This window comes from Chroicocephalus ridibundus, chromosome 10 (assembly GCF_963924245.1).
Source record: "Chroicocephalus ridibundus chromosome 10, bChrRid1.1, whole genome shotgun sequence".
Taxonomy (NCBI): domain Eukaryota; kingdom Metazoa; phylum Chordata; class Aves; order Charadriiformes; family Laridae; genus Chroicocephalus; species Chroicocephalus ridibundus.
In genome coordinates, this window is record NC_086293.1 from 8778005 (window position 1) to 8797066 (window position 19062).

The 19062-nt window shown below is 37.3% G+C and overlaps 1 protein-coding gene across 8 annotated transcripts in view; it reads left to right on the plus strand.

Annotated features, from left to right (window-relative positions):
• The window catches only part of NR2C2 (nuclear receptor subfamily 2 group C member 2), a 46447-nt gene that overhangs the window by 16596 nt on the left and 10789 nt on the right, over positions 1 to 19062 (plus strand). For 6 of the 8 annotated variants that reach the window (XM_063347751.1, XM_063347756.1, XM_063347754.1 and 3 more), the window contains 11 exons: positions 2017 to 2217; positions 3383 to 3485; positions 4528 to 4707; positions 6970 to 7117; positions 8773 to 8866; positions 9263 to 9396; positions 11085 to 11262; positions 12270 to 12391; positions 12903 to 13042; positions 15879 to 16016; positions 17536 to 17641. In XM_063347751.1, coding sequence (XP_063203821.1) covers positions 2017 to 2217; positions 3383 to 3485; positions 4528 to 4707; positions 6970 to 7117; positions 8773 to 8866; positions 9263 to 9396; positions 11085 to 11262; positions 12270 to 12391; positions 12903 to 13042; positions 15879 to 16016; positions 17536 to 17641 — 1544 coding nt within the window. The other 2 variants (XM_063347758.1, XM_063347759.1) reach the window with 2 other exon arrangements.

Here is a 19062-nt window from a genome sequence, read left to right on the forward strand (position 1 = left end):
GTGCAGGTTTCTTTAGGTTTATAATCACAAAATGTGAGATGAGTCTTTCCAGAAGAGTTTCTGTAATATAGAAAAATCATCAGCTCTCTAATTCAGCTCCTGCCTTGGGTAGTTCCAATGCCTTTTTAAGGCATTATAGGTTAGTAAAACTATTAGTGTAGTCTTAGTATTATACTATTACTTTCTGTAAGACATTGCACAAAAAAGACACAACAACTAGATAAAATGTCTAGGTAATCAAAATTAGGGAAATAAATACAGTGTTTTGTGTTTTCAGTAGTAGTTTTAACTCTGACGTTAAGCCAAATACAGAAATTAATTATATCAAAATAGCTTTCATAGTCAGGTATATATAAAATGAATACAAATCTCAAGAATGTACTGCTATGCTTTTTTTGTCAGCTGGAGTAATTTTTAATTTATTGTTTTTATAAATGATCTGGAGGTAGGAGTTGAATGTACATTAAGTAAGTTTGCTGGTGACGCTAGATTAGGAGGAGCTGTGGACTCCCTCAAGAATGGGGAAACCTTTACAGAGCGATCTGGATAGACTCGAGAGCTGGGCAATCACCAGCTGTATGAAATTTAACAAGAGCACTGGATGCTGCATCTGGGACAGGGCAGTCCTGGTTATATGTACAAGTTGGGGCACAAGAGCCTGGAGAGTGGCCCTGTGGAAAGAGATTTGAGGGTTCGGGTTTGTGGCAAGTTGAATAGGAGTCAACAGCGTGCCCTGGCAGCCAAAGGGGTCAACCATGTCCTGGGGTGCATCAAGCACAGCATTGCAAGCTGGTTGAGAGAGGAGATCGACACTGCACTGGTGTGGCCCACCTGGAGTACTGGGTGCAGTTTTGGGCTCCTCGATATAAAAAGGACAACAGACTATTAGAGTGTGTCCAGAGGAGGGTGACCAACGTGGTGAAGGGTCTCAAGGGCAAGACTTATAAGGAGTGGCTGAGGTCACTTGGTTTGTTCAGCTCGGAGAAGAGAAGGCTGAGGGGTGCCCTCATGGCAGTGGAGGGGGAGGCGCTGATCACAGAATCACAGAATGGTCACGGTTGGAAGGGATCTTCAGAGATTCCTCCTGTCCAACCCCCCTGCCAAAGCAGGTTCGCCTACAGCTGGTTGCACAGGAATGCATCCAGGCGGGTTTTGAATATCTCCAGAGAAGGAGACTCCACAACCTGTCTGGGCAGCCTGTTCCAGTGCTCTGGCACCCTCAAAGAAGTTTTTCCTCATGTTGAGATTTGATTTCCTGTGTTCAAGTTTGTGACCGTTGCTCCTTGCCCTGTTGCCGGGCTGATCTCCTCTCTCTGATGACCAGTGACAGGACACGAGGAAATGGAATGAAGCTGCACCAGGGGGAGTTCAGGTTGGACGTTAGGAAAAGGCTCTTCATTGAGAGGGTGGTCGGTTGCTGAGTATGCTCCCCAGGGAAGTGGCCAGAGCACCAAGATTGTCATATGGTTTAGTGTTAGGTAGTCCTGTGAGGAGCAGCGAGTTGGAGATGATCCTTAGGGGTCCCTTACAACTCGAGATCTATGGTTCTATAAAATTTCTGTGATGCTGTCTCACTAGGCAGAGTGTACTCTGCATATATACCTGCCCTTTGTCAGCTGCAGTCCTTAACATTACATACATTTTGTGCTTGTTCTGTCTGGGACTTGCTATATCCCACTCCTTTTAAACAGTTAAATGTGATTACAAGATCTACCTGTATCTTTTCATTATTAACAGACTCGCACTTTTCACAACCCTGTCTAGTATTTTCCATCTGTGCGGTAGGTATGTAGAGACATATATATTATATACATACATATTTGGTTTGATTTTATTGTTTTGCGCTTATGTAGGTAGCTGCAATAACTTCACACCAGTGTCATAAATGTACAAATAACAAAATAATAAAGAACAAGTACAATTAGCAGAGAGTATCATATAATTCTGAGACAGAATGAAAGGTTTTAAAATGTAAAGTTTACTGTGGCTCATAAAACTCTTCAATGTGTTTTACAGATTGTGACAGATCAGCAAACAGGTCAAAAAATCCAAATAGTGACAGCAGTAGACTCAGCTGTGTCTCCAAAGCAACAGTTTATTTTAGCCAGTCCAGATGGAACTGGCGCAGGAAAGGTGATATTGGCAGCACCTGAGACATCTAATGCCAAACAGCTGATCTTTACCACCACGGACAACATTGTGCCAGGCAGAATTCAGGTAAATAGAGTAATTGAGGTAGACCATAGATTTTGGTTTAGAGTTTTTGATTTTTAGATTATTTAAGTCTATAATTGCTTTAAGACAAATTGCAATAGTTTTCTAAAGACTTGGATTAGACCATAGTAATTATAGGCTTCATTACTCAATCATAAATCCTCCTGTCTTCAAGTTCCTCGTGCATTCCATTGCGCTCATTACCCCTTGTTGTGTGTTTTCATTAAAATTCTAAAGACATAAGCAAATACTCAAGATGGTGCTTGTGAGGATTGCCAGGACTTCAGATGGTCCATTCAAGATTCACAGATACACTGAGATAACTCATCTGCGCAAACTTACGTTCACAATGTAGTATCAGGACATTGCAGTAAAAGCTCTTTGGAGCAGAAGCTGTCCTTTGTTATAGTTGTTTGTGGATCTTGAGCATAATCCTGACCAATGGGAGCTTTGCAAACCAAATCATATAAACAATAATCTATATTAAAAAAAAAAAAGGTGCCTGGTCCCTATTGCTACTATTACAATAGGGAATATATTACAGAGAGAAGTATCATTCTTACATAAATATTTGAAAAATTGTATTAATAGTCTTCTAAAATGTATTTTACTATGCTGAATGGGTTATCGTATGTTACAGAGGGGTGTTGGGGTTTTTTAATTTTTCTGGGTTAAGTGCTATGTTCTGAACAGAATTTTTGGAATCCAAGGCCTTCAGAAGCTAAACTGTTTTTATAATGGATCTCAGTTTCAGGCTGTCCCCTCTGAACCGTATACCCCTAATAGCTAGAGAAAGTATAGATAGGAACAGCGTCTGAAATGCAACCATCTCTGGCTAAAATATAGCAGCTGCTTGAGAGTAATTGCAAGGGAAGAATACCATTGACTGCACAAGTGAGGAAACTTACTTGTACTGAACAAAGCTAGGAGTTTTATTTTGAATTTGTTTTGCTATGACTGTTTCAACAGTCTCACTGTTGACAGTAAAAACTCACATTAACTTGTATTTTATACTAGTTAATTTCATTCCACGTCATACTTATGCTCAAATTCAGCCACCTCTTCTCAGTTGATGCACCAGGCTTGTTCTGTAGGCAAAGCTCCTTACTTTCATGTCAGAAGAAAATACTGGCTAATTACCTTGTTTTGTCATGGAATTTTGTTTCAGATAGTGACAGACTCTGCTTCGGTGGAACGTTTGCTGGGAAAAGCTGATGTTCAGCGGCCCCAGGTAGTAGAATACTGTGTAGTCTGTGGCGATAAAGCATCAGGTAAGGAAGCATAGAAAGCAGTATTCAAGAAACTTGATTGAAAGGATGACTGGGATGAAGGGAGGAGGTTTCGTGTATTTTAACCGTGATTTTAGCCATGCTGATGGCAAAAGCAATTGTGTCTAAAATAGAAAAAGATAATGTTATGCTTTGTATCTGTACACATAGCATAGTTCAACTCTGCTTGGAAGAATATTAGTTTGTACTTAAACTGGAGCGTATGATGATTCAGCATGTGCTGAAAGAGAAAATAATGATTGAATAGCTACTGGTAACTGAAAGAAGCTATTTGAAGCATTTAGTCTGGTTCCTCACGGCCATGGGCAACCATGCAATAAACATGTCGCCTAGAAAAGTCTACCTGTGCCAGGAAAACACTTCATAGTGCTCTCTAACAAACTTAAAAGGCTTCGCAGTAGATTTTGGTCCTTTGCTATCACAGAAAAAGGCAAGTAGAGATCAAGTGAATCCTCGGTGTTTCAGATCCATGCAGTAACGAGGAGTCTACAAGGTAAAATTTCTACATTAGCCGAGGAAGTGGACTGTGTTTTCATGCTACGTAGAAGACTGTCTCTCTGTCTTGCTTTCTTTTATTTTTTTAAGTGTTAAAATACTGCCAGAATTTATAATTAAGACGGCATTTCAAATTTTATTGTAAAATTACTCACAATCTGAAATTACTTAAACTCTTAGCCTGCGTGTTCTTTTAACGTATCATATAATCTGTAATAGCAGATAGAATTGCATCTGTACTTGTCTAGAATGGGAACAACCGTTTCACAGGCGTCTCGTTCGGAAATAGGCTTAACCTTCCTCTTTTCTCTCCACTCTCCCAAAGCTACTCTTACCAAAAAACCCTGACAATAGGTAAACAAGAAACATCCCGTAAGACTTTAACAATGCTTTCATGGTCCAAAATGATGGTAAGAATACAAAATAAATTTAAAGCGTAACTTTTACAGTGTTTTACTTGCTTAAGACAAATATTTCTATGCTAAAATGTAAGTAATTTCCATCTGATAACAATATATATGTTTCCTAGGTCGTCACTATGGTGCTGTCAGTTGTGAGGGATGCAAAGGCTTCTTTAAAAGGAGTGTGAGGAAGAATTTGACCTACAGTTGTCGTAGCAACCAGGACTGTATCATCAATAAACACCATCGGAATCGCTGCCAGTTTTGTAGGCTTAAGAAATGTCTAGAGATGGGCATGAAAATGGAATGTGAGTGTTAAGTACCCAATGTGATACCGTGCCTACCAAATAATAAAAATGTGGACTACCACTTTTTAGTGTGTTCTCTCTTTCGGTGTTTGCTGCTTGAAGGAAACGGAACTTTCGGCGACCAGAGCATCTAGCCGTACCGTTCTTCCATCACCATTTTATGGTGCAGTAGTGATGTGTTTGGAACCATGTCTCATACTACTGTAGTCTTTGAGGAGCCTGGTTAGAGCCTCACTTAGAATGCATGTTACAAACACAGTCTATGTTTCTAACACACAATATTTTAACATGGATGAACATAAATTTAATGTTCTGTGTTGATGCATGGATGTTTTTTTCTTAAATTTTTATATTAGTCATTTGTGAGCATTGTATAATGAGGCATTGTATAAACTGTCATACTTTATACAGTATACTTTCATATTTGTATGCAGTGCTTTGTGCAGTTCCACTGCTAGCATCCAAACACCTCTTTCAATGTGTTTTGTTTCCAGTGTATAGCACCTCTGCTTCTTCAGTCCAGCACTTTGTGAAGCTTATTATCTGGTTGTTTTGTGGTAAATTTATGGAGAATTTAAGATGAAGCAAGAAATACTTTTCCACTCTGATCTAGGCAGGATCAGTTACAACCAATGAATTCAAGGGAGGCAGAACTTTAAGCTGTAACTAGGAAGATTTTTGTTGTATTTGCCCTCTGGAACTCCAGACCTGTAGTGATGACTGCTGTGTTTTACACACTGTGCTGAGTATAGGGGGAAATGTGTACAAGAGAAATGCTACATTTCCAGAAGCTAAACCTTTCTTATTCCAATACGACTAAGATACATGCTCACTGACTTTACTGGGCATTGCGTCAGGGTTCTGATTAATGTTTATGTATCCATCAAGCCAACAAAATGGATCTACCTCCTTTTAAGCCCCTAAATTCTGCTGACAGTAACAATATTGGCAAAAATAAAATCAGGAACTAAATAACTCTTGCTGGTTATGAGGGCAGAGAGAGACATATCCAGGTATTTTACTGTTACATTCAAAAGGGCTATAGAGGAGGGTTGAATTTTTTTCTTTGCTTGTTAATAATGTTAATCTTTTCAAGCAGTAACTGCTGTATGATCAACTGGTATAGTGAATAGCACAGAAATGCTGTCTCCATTTCTATTATGCCTTATATTTGCAAAGTATTGTGAGAATTAATACTAGTACAGCACTTTTAAAAATTCGTTGTCTTATCATAGAATGGTTAGAGTTGGAAGGGACCTTAAAGATCATCTAGTTCCAACCCCCCTGCCCTGGGCAGGGACACCTCCCACTAGACCAGGCTGCTAAAAGCCCCATCCAGCCTGGCCTTGAACACCTCCAGGGAAGGGATATCCTCATAGTTTTTTGTTCATTTTACTGTCCTCATTTTCGGTGAAGAATGGATGCAGTCAAATGTTATGCCAAGCTATAGAGGACCTTGTAAAGTGTAGCGACTTAAATTCTAGATAACTTGTAGTAATCTGTTTAAAATCATACCTTAATATTACAAAGATGCATTTTCACTTCCTTGAAAATTACAAAGTTACTGTTTCCTAGTATTTTCATTGAAAGATTTACCACACTTGTTTGGCATATTGGAGACTGAGCTTATTATTATCTTCCAGTTATGAAGTAGAAATATTTTAAATTCTGAAAAGGTTACTTTTGGGACACTCGTCCCTAAGGGGGTGGAATGAATGGATGTGAGTGAATTGCATGTCATGCAGAGACTTGTCTCCCAGGGAATTAACCTGGGTCTCTCACGTAGCTTGCCTGTCTTGACTTTTTTTGGGTTAGTTCTGGGTTTGCGTTATTTTGAATCATCCAGAGTATGATGGCATCTGACATTTAGGTATAGCTTTACCTGTAAAAAAAGACAAACAAACCAAACAAAACCAAAAAACACCAAACAAACAAAACCCTGCCAATTTGAAAACACATTTTGTAGGATGTTCCGTCTTATTAAATGTTAATGAAATAGCAAGCTTTGATTCCAGTTCATCAAAACTTAAAGCAAAGAATAAATCTGCAACTTTCTTAGTTAAAAAATGTACATAATCACAGCTATAGTAAAAATGGAGCCTGTATTTCTTCAGTCTTCATATTAAATTTCCAGTTTTGCACTGAGCTGATACACGATCATAACAGTGCAAACTGAAGCCCTACTGTGAGAATTTATTTTCTTTTTGTATTTTTCAGTTGAATTATTTTCTTTCAAATCTGCATGTTTCTGTCTTTATGCAGCGGTTCAAAGTGAAAGAAAGCCTTTTGATGTGCAACGTGAAAAACCAACCAACTGTGCAGCTTCCACTGAAAAAATCTATATCAGAAAAGACCTACGAAGCCCTCTAATAGCAACTCCAACGTTTGTGGCAGATAAGGATGGGACGCGGTGAGTACCTCTGTTTAACAGGTCTTGTTTAAGGTTCTTTGTCCATATTTGCAGCACGCTTATAATCTTTTTTTCCCCTCTGCTCTAAAGAATTGGACCGATGTCGTGGTTTGAGGCCAGACTGGCCAGTAAGACAAATGACAATTCACAAATAATATGTTTCCATTACCATGGCCAACCTAGATTGTTCTGCTTCTCGTGAAACTTTTTATGTCTGAGTACGGCTGGGTGGTTTCCAGTTCAGAGCTGGCTCTTGTCCAGCCAGGCAAAGCACAGGCAGGGCAAATATGCGATATTCAAGAAAAAAAGCATGTAGGCTTAGACTGTGACGCGTTCAGGTTAGCACTTCTCTGAAATCAAATCTGCAAATGGCAGACTTGGTCTTTCTTCTCCTAAAGACAGTACTAAAAGAGACTGCAGTGACTGCTGAGTCAGATTCCAAGAGACCGGTTTCAACAGCGGCAAAACAACAGCAACGTCCTTTTACTATATGGAAGATATTCCAGGATGGTTCCTATGCTCTCAGTTGTTTCCGTAGGCAGTGGGTGTGAAAATGCTAGAGCCAAGATTTGTCTTTCTCTAAATAGAATAAAAAAGAGCTCTAGGTTAAATATCACACTTCTAAAACTGTAGATCCAGTTAGTTTGTGAGTGGATAATGGCTACCTAAAGATATTGGATCTCAATATTCATTTTTTTATGTATGTATTTAAATTTTTATATATTCTTTGTGGAACAAATGACACTCAGGAAGATTGGGCTGCAGATTTCTTGGAAAATTGTTTTTCAGTGTTCTCATTTGCAAGTCATATTGTTCATAAGCACTGCTCAGACACATTTCCTTCTTTGAGATTTCCTTGAGCTACAGATCTCTTACAGTCCTATAAACAATATTATAGTCATTAAGTGTGACTCTCTGTTATTTATGTAGGATTCAGATTTGCATAATGCATGATAATTTGCTGCCTGTGGTACTTCGCAATGTTAGTTGTTAGCCTCAGAGCCCTTAAACTCTAAATTCCCTGTGGTCTGAACCTGTCATGTGTGCGTTTGTATTGGGTTACGGAGATTGCGAGCATTGTGTAAGTAACAAATAAACTTATCCTTGTTGACCGCAAAGACTTCCCACTGTCTCCCTAAATTAGATACAGCAAAAGGAAATGATGTTTGGTCAAAAAGCAGCAGAAGTAAAGGCAGCAGAGATTTTATGCAGACCTTGATTACATGACTGTTTATGGCATGTAAAATATATTTTCTTGACATAACTTTCTTCCTCAGTGCTGTCCATCGTCTAACTTGTAATGCACAATTACATCCTCCTCCAAAGTCTAATGTGTAACTCTAGAGCTATTAAGTGACTTCTGAGAACAGAAGACAGAATAAACCAGCATGAAAAGCAAATGAGAGGGTATCTATTCGGGAAGTTGTCATTGCTTTTGCACAGGAAAGGAAAATGTATTTTAGTCTTTCTGTCTTTCAAGCTACTTCCTGCAAACTGTTTCAGAAAGACTTAAGTTCTGATTAATAAACTCTGAGCTGCCATAAATTGTTAATTTAAAAATTGGTAATTGCTTTTATTCTGACATAGGTTGTTACCCATTCTTCTGTTTAATGTAAAATACCATTGACTGTCAGATGCCTTATGCTTTTGAACAGATCGGCAGGTCTTCTTGATCCAGGAATGCTTGTGAATATTCAGCAGCCTTTGATCAGGGATGATGGTACAGTCCTCCTAGCTGCTGATTCCAAGGTATTCTTTCAGTTAAGTTCTGAACATATATATTTATTTGTTCAGATTATTTTAGTTATGTACATGGACACAAATAATTCTTCCTCTTGAAAAGATAAGGTTGGGTTAAGTCTGAAGATCTTTATGAATGAAGAGGAACATGATTTCTTTTCGTGGGCATATTTCTGCAAAAGGTCAGCCACAGGCATTTCCCCACGTGGTATGTCAGGTGGGGATAGGGTTGCTGATTACAAGAGGGTTTAAAGATCATTGTGAGCTATTGTTCTTCCTGTAGGTGTTCAGGAGGAAGAAGGTGGAACATAACGGCAAAAGAACACAAAGATTAAAAATGGGAAAAACCTATGTATGATACGTCACCTATTATTTTGATCTACTAATATGGTTCTTCCTCTTTAGGCTGAAACAAGCCAGGGTGCTTTAGGAACACTAGCAAATGTTGTAACTTCTCTTGCTAATCTCAGTGAGTCACTAAATAATGGAGATACTTCTGAAGTTCAACAAGAAGAGCAATCCGCAAGTGAGATTACACGGTATGCCTTTATATTTGCATTTTATTTAGCAATTTGTATTCTTTATGGTATATACTTAACACTCATTCATTGGAGTAACTTGGCATTGTGACACCACGTGCAGTAGAGATTGCCCCCTCCTTTGAAACACAGTAACAGTTCTCTAGAAATCCAGGTTTGGCCGTTGTCCTCTTGTGAAGAATGGTGTCCTGCATTTTAGATGTAGTGTTCTGAAGCTAGACCAGATTTCATACCCAGTAAAATAATAAATGACTAGTTTGTCACCTTGAGAGACTCTGAGAATAGCAACACTTTGGTACTGTTTTATTTGATAGGCTTGTTACATGGACGTGCACTGCTCATGCCCTTAACCCTGCTCTTCAGGGGTGTTGTGGTTAAGGCAGCCGGCAGCTGAACACCACCCAGCCCTTCGCTCACTGCCCCTGAGCTGGGATGGGGGAGAGAATAGGGAAAAAAAATGCCATAATACCTGCTGGTAATCTGAGGAACATATAGTTAAACTAAGATTCATGAACTTTTTTTTTTTTTTAATGTTTAGAAAGGCTTTGAAGTCTTTATCTTTATTAATGAGAGAACTGGGAATCTTAAAGTTTCCAGCAGAGCTTGAGATTTTTGTGCGTGGGGTTTTTGTTTGGGGATTTTTCAGGGGGAGTGGGGGGTGGTCAAAGGACAACAGAAATTAGCATTATAGTGAAATAAGAAAAATACTTGTCCTCAAAACTGTCCATTGTTTCTCAAGTAGAAGATTTTTAAGAGGAGCTTAACTTCAGGGTCTTAAGGCTTTTATTTAAACTCTTCAAGTGAGTGAACTGATATTTAAAAATACTTGACACTGCAACTTTGACTTATGTCAACCTTGTACTCTTTCTTTAAAACAGAAAAAAAATTCAACACCTGCCCCCACCCCAACTTCTTGACAAAAATACGGGCAAAACAGCACTACACCATAATACTGTCCACTGGTATGAAACTGGAGCACAAAATCCTTCTTTAAATTTAAGCTCTGTTCTCATATGAAGGGAATTTACACTGCCTTATTTCAACAATGGCTTAGCTACAGCTTGAGTATAGAGGAGTCCAGGGACCAGTCTCTTCTTACTGTCATAAGGTTTGTAAGGCTCTGTCTATATTGTGAGATCAGGAGTGTCTGGCCGTATCTCAGCTTAAGGGAAAGGAAATTCAGGCACATTGTCTAGAAGAGAATCACGCTATTCTCCACTGTTCCAAGAAATTGGACATCAAGTACAGGGACGGCAGGGTGCTCCTCAGGGTGCGTCTGGCCTGTAATCCTCACGTGATCTCTTAAATGTTCCAAGGTGAGAAGGAGGGGATAGTGAATGGTAAGTGTAGGATACCCTTTTGCTAGTACAAATACTAGCATAAAACTATTAGAGCTGGATTTACAGTAGTAGAAAGTTCCCCTCTTACAGGTGAGATCTTTTACCAGCGATATGTGGGCAGATCTGTTCCTTCTATTAATGTCCAAACAGTACAGAGGGGCCAGGTTGTAATGAAAAGTCTGACCTCGTGTCTTAGCGTAAACAGATCCTGTATATGTTACCTCTAAGTGGAAATGCTTTATAGTGTTTAATTTGACCACTACTCTGATTTATTTTTTTAAGATGTAAGGAAGCACTCTTTCATTGTTTATTACTCTTTTTTTTTTTTTTTTTTTTTTTTTTTTCCAGGGCATTTGATACTTTGGCTAAAGCACTTAATACCACAGATGGTACAGCAGCTCATAACTTGGCAGATGGGATGGATCCTACAGGAGGAGGGAATATTCATGTAATTAGTAGAGATCAGTCAACACCAATTATTGAAGTGGAAGGACCCCTACTTACAGATACACATGTCACATTTAAGGTATGTGCTTCTTTAAATGTCTTACTAAACAAACTAACACTAAAGACATAACCCAAAATTAGTTTACGATGTTTTCTTTATTCTTATATTTAATTTTGGCAATACAGTCTAGGATAACATCTGCTGTTACAAAGCTTCTAATACAATTTTCACCTTCCACGTGCTGTATCTAAAGAGTATAGGCATTATTTCATAAGACCTTTTCATAGACAGAAGGATCCTTTAAAATTTATTTCATTGATAATCACTTTCCATATCATCCATATAGTATGATGTCATGATTAATTAATTTATAATTCTACATAGTGTAAAACTTTCATCTAAAAGGCTCCTTCAATAAAGAGAGGTTACAGTGCCGCCTTAGATGCTTACGGTTAAACCACTGAAAAAAGGTCTTGCATTTTGGAGATGCTTCAGCTTCAATTGAATACAAACACACACATGTCGATAAACAGCGTGTGAGAAACAATAAGGCTGTTCATCTTGCTGTAATCAAATTGCCAAAAAATACAAAGATCATTACTGAAATAAGTAATACTTAATGAAGTCAAACTTTTATCATAACCTGCTTATTCCCACTAATGGTGTTTTGTGACTGTAGAGTCCTATTACGTGACTTTCCCATTTTAAATCTTTAGATTTTGTCTCTTTTTAAAAAGTTTTAAAAGATCTTCTATAGCACTGTCATGCTAGCCAACACTCCACAGAGCAATTAAATCTATAGATTTAATTATTATTAAATGAATGTTAAAACATTTTAAAAGGAAACATTTGAGCTCTCTCCCACATAATTTCTTGTCTCTTATTCCCATTTTGCATTCCTTGCCAATTGCAATGAGTTATTTAGTACAGTTTTCCTCTGACAATTCCTGGTCACACAGTTGTTTATGACAGACTGTAAGAGTAGTTTCAGTGTTTTTGCTGGTTATTTCATGGATAATAAAAATTGGTTTGTTTGAACTGCATATATTGTACCGTACCCTTTTTTTTTTTTTTTCTTTTTGTAGCTGACCATGCCCAGTCCAATGCCAGAGTACCTTAATGTTCACTACATCTGTGAGTCAGCATCACGACTGCTTTTCCTCTCTATGCACTGGGCTAGGTCCATACCTGCATTTCAAGCTCTTGGGTAAATGCGCATATCCTGTTGAACAGTTTGCTTTCTAATGAATTTAAACACTGATCTGAACACTTTTCAGCTATTTTCAATTTTTATGTTATGATATTGTTTATTTTTTTTAATGAATTCTTTAAAATGTGTGAAGACTATGCAATATTCTCCTTCTTGAGGAATAAAATAGAAGATGGCAGAGGAGGGGATAACTACAATATCTGATGTTACTGCGGCTACAGAAGCTAAAGCCAAATCAAAAGCGAGCATTTAATTTGTAGAAATATATCTTGGTAAAGAACTGGTGAGCACCATTTTACAAATAACCTGAAATGGTTTCCTGTAGTCGACCTATCACTTTTTGCTTTTTGATATACTTGTAATATGCTAATACATGCCTCTTAGTAAAGTGGTTTGCAATACATTAATCCTTATTATTAATTGTTATAATTAACATAATTACGCATAGGATAATACCAACCTGATAGGAAAGCCACCTACAGTTGTTTGATTTTCTGTTGCCTCATAGGCAGGACTGTAACACCAGCCTGGTGCGTGCCTGCTGGAATGAGCTCTTCACCTTGGGCCTGGCACAGTGTGCCCAGGTCATGAGCCTGTCCACCATCCTTGCAGCTATTGTCAACCATCTCCAGAACAGCATTCAGGAAGGTATGTTTTCAGTGTCTGATTCTTAGACGTGCTCAGTCCTGTCAACACTATGGGGACATTTGTCTAGCGTTTCTCAACGAGGCATTTCCTAATCGGTGGCAGAACTGTTCCCCAGGATCCAGGGGAAGGAGAAGCCTTCTCTTGCATAATTGCCTTTCCTCTGGTGATCTACGACTTCTGTTGAACTGACCTCACAAAGATCTCTGTGGGACAGAAGTGCCCATAGAACAAATGGGGGTAGGGCTGCAGGACGTATTCTCCTGTCTTCTACATCTGACTGGCAGTATAGAGAAAGACAAGTACATCCTGAAGTTGGGTGTGCTCACAGAGCTTTCCTCCTAGCCAGATGTATTTTTTTTTCCTCTTAGAATAATGTCGTCTTCCAAACCACACCAGAATTTTTTCCTTGCAGAACTCCTCAGTGTAAAACTATAGCATTTGCCAAGTATCACAACAAGAATATTCTTGCAAGTATAGTGGTTTCGAATACTGCTACAATGCAGTAACAATTAATGTATTTTGAAGTACCCTCTGAAGCATTAAACAACCTATTTTCTTGACACTCTTAAGAAGATTGATGTAATTTTATTTTTTAATGCAGTGTTGACCTGTTGATAATGATGACTATATCTAGCATGGATGATAATCTGTTATGGTTGCTTTTTTTTCATTCTTTTCTTTCAGGATGCTCCCAGTCAATATGATTGATTAGCACCAGAATAAGTTGCCATTTTTAATAGAAGGAAAAAACCAATACTAGCAGCTTTAAACTGCAAATACAGCACGTTACATGAAAGCTAGCTTAAATTTTAATGTGAGTTAAAAGTAGCTACAGAATACTGCTTGGTACTGTTTAATGCTTTTTGTGGTGCCTTTATTGTGCACACAGCAAAAATTGCAAAACGGGCTTTCACTGAGGAGAGTAAAACTTGATTGTAGAACTATAAAATGTACAGAAGTGGATAATCTGAAAAAATGTTTAATATCCTTCAGTCCTAGTAAAGTACATTTTTTAAATTTACTCTATTAGCTTAATTACAATAAAGTAAATTAGACAGAAATTTGATTCTTAAATGGATAGTATGCTTTCATAATGAATATGGGGCTTTTTTTTTTTTTTTGGAAGTTAAGAGAGCCTGGACAGCCCTCAAAATACAACAAACTGATGCTCGTTTCCTGCACAGAGAGAGAGGCAAGATCTTTAAAGACCAACAGGGAAACGTGCAGCTTGTATGTTCTGCACAGAGTTAGGTTTTGAGTTGTATCTCCATCAGAATAAATAGAGCTGTCTATTCCATCTGCACCCCCAGCAGTGAGTTTGTGGAGGAGTAAATGGTGGGGCTATTACAGCCTTAAGCTGACTCCACTTCTGTTTCCATGTCTCAAAAAAGAAAAAAAAAAATTTGTTCTACAACCTGTCCTTCTAGTCATACTGTGTTACCTGAGACTGGCCAAGACAAGAGGGTGTTTTGTTTTAATATGAGTTGGTAATGATTTGTTTTATTTATCTGTTCTGCAAAATTATCATATTATATTGTGTATTATATCATTAAAATTGAAAACAAAGTGAAGAAATTTCAGAACTTTATCTAGGAAACGTATTAGTGATGAGCCTATTTGGAAACTCTGGAATTCAGGTTCACTTTTCCTGAGTATTTCTGTACCATGGTTTCCCACTTAATATAGAAATGACAACATTACATCACGGCTGTGTTGATCCATCTTGAGTAACTAAGGCCTCTTATATATTCATGAATTTTAGAAATGTAGATTATGCTTTCATTCTTATTTCAAGACATTGTGCAAAAAATGTTTCTTCCGTTAAATCGTTTTACTGCAGTTTCAGAAAATATGTAAAATAATCATGATTCAGTTTAAGGCACGCTGGTCTAAGCAATCATACACGCTATTAGCTGTACAGACAAAGGAAAAATATTTAAGTTATAATCCCATGAAATATTAATATTAGAGATCAACTGGAATAAAACAATTCTAATGTGTTTCTCAAGAAAAAGTTTTATCCCTTGTAAATTAACTAATGTCTGAAGTTTTTTAATGGTAATTATGAATTCAAAGATTTGTCTTAAAGTAATCTCTAAGGTTTTCATTCTTTGACTAGCCTGCAGATATGCAGTCAGAGAGAAGGTACATTTACCAAAAGAGAAATCTCTCCCTCCCTTGCTGAGCAGCTAATACCACTCAATTGCAACTTATTCACAAATAATATAAGATTTTTTTTTTTTTTTAAATCAACACACGGAATGTGATGTTTCAAATAATGGAAGAATCTGTGTACATGTATTTGAGTGAATTTACCTCATCAGAAGGAAAAAATACTTACCACAGTAAATGAAGAATTTGCTTCTAAAAGTACAGGCAGAGGAAAAACTAGCACTGTCATTACTGCTCTTCTGTTCGCTTCTGGAAAAGCGAACTCAGTACTGTTTGAACTGAAAATTAGGATTGCATGAGAGCATCTGTTTCGTGTTTCTGTTCGTTCCCAGAATCACTGTAGCCATTTGTAGAACAATTCACCGGAATTTGAGAGTCTGTGCTCAGAACAGTACATCACTGGAGTAAGACTGGTGTTGCAGATTATGCTATACTGGCAAATTATGAAAAAGAGTTAACGTCCTGTTTGCTAGCCCTGTCTCTGACTCAGCTTTATAAATCCTCGCTTCCATAATCTTTCAGTCCATCCTTATATGTTAAGTGGTTTTAAGATAGCAAACGACAGAAAAGACTTTAAAATGTCACTTGTTTTCTAAAAGGATATTGGTTAATATATCAGATATACTTGAGCTCACATGAAATTGTAAGCAATATCTTTTTCTAGATAAACTTTCTGGAGACAGAATAAAGCAAGTCATGGAACACATCTGGAAACTTCAGGAGTTCTGTAACAGCATGGCCAAGCTTGATATTGATGGATATGAATATGCATACCTTAAAGCTATAGTCCTCTTTAGTCCTGGTAAGGAATTTAGTAACCATATATTTTTAAATAATAAGCATTCATATGGTAATGTTGTAGCATTTTTTTAATGAGACTAATGCCTTGACATGACACTGATCCGTTAAGCTGCAGATAAAATAATTATTCCATAATGAATTATCACAAATGTGTTTTTATCACAAATAATATGTGTTTTAAAAATAACTTTAGAGCAACGTATCCATGTTATTTACTGTTCCAACATATCAGGTATTCCCTGTACACCCACCTTAGAAGAGTAGACTCTCAATTATCTTCAGCTGAGAATCCATGAGTAAAGTTATCTGGGATGTGTTCTAGCAATATTAGTGAAGTAAATGGCAGGAAGGATTAGAGATAGTACATTCTCACAGTGACAAAAAGCAATTGGCTTCACCTTTAATATTTTTAATACGCTCATAAGAGGGATCGCTGAAATAGGAGCAGAAATACCACTGTATTCCATACGGAACTTCCACAAAATTTCCAAAACTAAATGTAAACAGGCTATTGTCCATTTGTTAACAAAAAAATGACAGCAAACAACTAAGGCATGATCAAGTGTTTATGAGATATGAGAATTCACTCAAAGACGACACTTTAGATTTTCTGGAATGATAAGGTAAGGACCTTAAAGAAATGGGAAGTGACAGTCTCTTCAGCAAAGGCGGAGAAATGTTTCTAGGACACAGAAAGGGAAACTCTTGCTCAGAAATGTTAATTTATTTACTTTTAATTCAAAGGTGTTTACCACTTTGAATTTAACAAAATACAAAGAAAAGGAGTATCTTGTTATTGGGGGGTTTGGGGTTTTTTTGCATTGATATGATTTTTCTCTTTGTAATAAAACTTACTTGAATTAGAAGATATTTGTGTTCTGAAATTTGCTTTTAAAATTTTTTTGCAGATTGTACCACTAGAGTTAGGTTTATTAGGGTTTTTATTCAAGTTGGAGGAGCAAGAAACTCCAAACTCAAGCTAGCTCTGTACTGTTTCAAGTGAAGAGCAGCTGGAACACAACACTGAAGATATTTGGGCAGTCAGATATGTGGTATTTTCTGTTTTTTTCTGATCACGTCACTGTCTTTGAGGAGCTGAACCAGCTGGAATTAAAACATGAGATGGACTTGGGAAGGTCAAGAAATTGATCTGTCAAGAAAACAACCCTAGATACTGCTCTGTCGGCATAGCTAGTCGAAATCCCAGAGGCAAACACATTTTAAAAAGCAAAGTTAGAAAAAAAAACTAGGGGAGTCAATGCCTGGTACCTACCTACAGGCTTAATCTTTTTCTGCTTTCTTGTGAATACACACAGCTGTAGAGACAGAAGTGCACAAGATAATTCTGCAGCCAGGAAGCAAATGTTCAATTGAGTGGTTTCCGTTATACAGCTAACGTGTTAAGCATCACAGTACAGGAGAAATATTTAAATGAAATTAAATGCGAGAGTCTTATAACTACATATATTTCACAATGTATAGGGAAACAATCGACATATAGAAATGTTTTGTTTCTTTAGATCACCCTGGTCTGACCAGTTCAACCCAAATAGAAAAATTCCAGGAGAAGGCACAGATGGAATTGCAGGACTATGTACAAAAAACCTATCCAGAAGATACTTATAGGTATTTATTGTCTATAGTACCCAAAGTAATGTTGTGGGCCGTAGCTGGCAAAAGTATAAAATAAGAGAATTGATGTAAAAATTTCCTTTTTGACACCTGTTCTTTTTTGACTATTGAGGAAAAGGAACTAGAACCTTGTTCATAAAAGCAAGCAGGTTTGTTTAAAGATAGGTAGAAGCAAGAATAGCTGTCTAGCTTCTTCCATGTAAATTAAACTTGAGTACTTTTTTTTGTCTGAGTTCTTTTTTTTCCTTTGAGTCTCATTGCCATGTTTAGAAAAGTGAACAGACTTACTTCAGTAGAAGTCTCAAGACTCAGCTGCCTCAAACTTCTTTAATTCAAACTGCCTCCTTTTTCAAGTTAGTTGTCAAAGAGGCTTTGAGATAATGAAAGGTGACTGTCATCCTTTAAATGTTTGTCAAGTTACATATGCAGAAAAGTATTAAAACTGTCAGTTTATAAACCTTGGAGCAAGAACAATTACATGTGGGAAAGAGTAACAAACTCAAGCTGCTGTTTATAACAAATTCCCATGTCCTACTTATTTTCTCCTTTGTTTTTTTTTTTTTAATTTCCAAGGACTTCTCTTTGAAAGTACCTAACTTGTTTTTTCACCTCTCAACTGTACCTGTTTCTTACTTGCTAGAAATAATTATCATATTTTCTAATAATCTCCATCAAAAGTGTTTTAAATTTCATCGACATAATGATTCTGTGCACTACAATGGAAATGCTAACTACTGTCTAGTGATATAACCTAGAACAAATTCTCTTTTACCGTGAAAGGTGTCCCCACATAAAGAAGCATGCAATCCCATACATTTAAGCAAGGTCTGAGAGAAGTGTAACTTTAAAAAAACAACAACAACAACAACAAAAAAAAAAAAAAAAAAAAAAAAAAAAAAAAAACAAACCAAAAAGCAAGCCTGTAGAAAGAGCATTTCTCCCATCTCAGAAACTGGTTTTTGTGCTGATCTTACTGAGTTAACATTGTGTGGGGCAGCAGAAAGGGCATCAGGATTCCTTGTTAAGTGCGGCGAAGATGGGATTCTCCACTTCAGAAATACCCTCAAATCCCACATTCTTCTTCTGTGTACAGTTCAGTTATTCTGGTTTGATGTGTGAGCTGGACATCTGCCATAAAGTAAATACCGAATTTGTTGCATATACTTACTTCTCTTAATAGTGGCTCAAGGAACAAAATCAGAGAGTTAAATTTCCCAAATAATGTCCTCTATTTTAATTGATATTGTCTGTATCCCCAGGCTCACCCATAGATAAGTTTAGAATACAAATCTGATTATTTCTGAGCAACTGAACATTGGCAGAAATTGACACAGAGGCACAAGTGTTATAATTTTCACAAAAACAGCAGCATAGCTTGAATCACAGAATCACAGTATTTTTGCAATTTCCCCCTA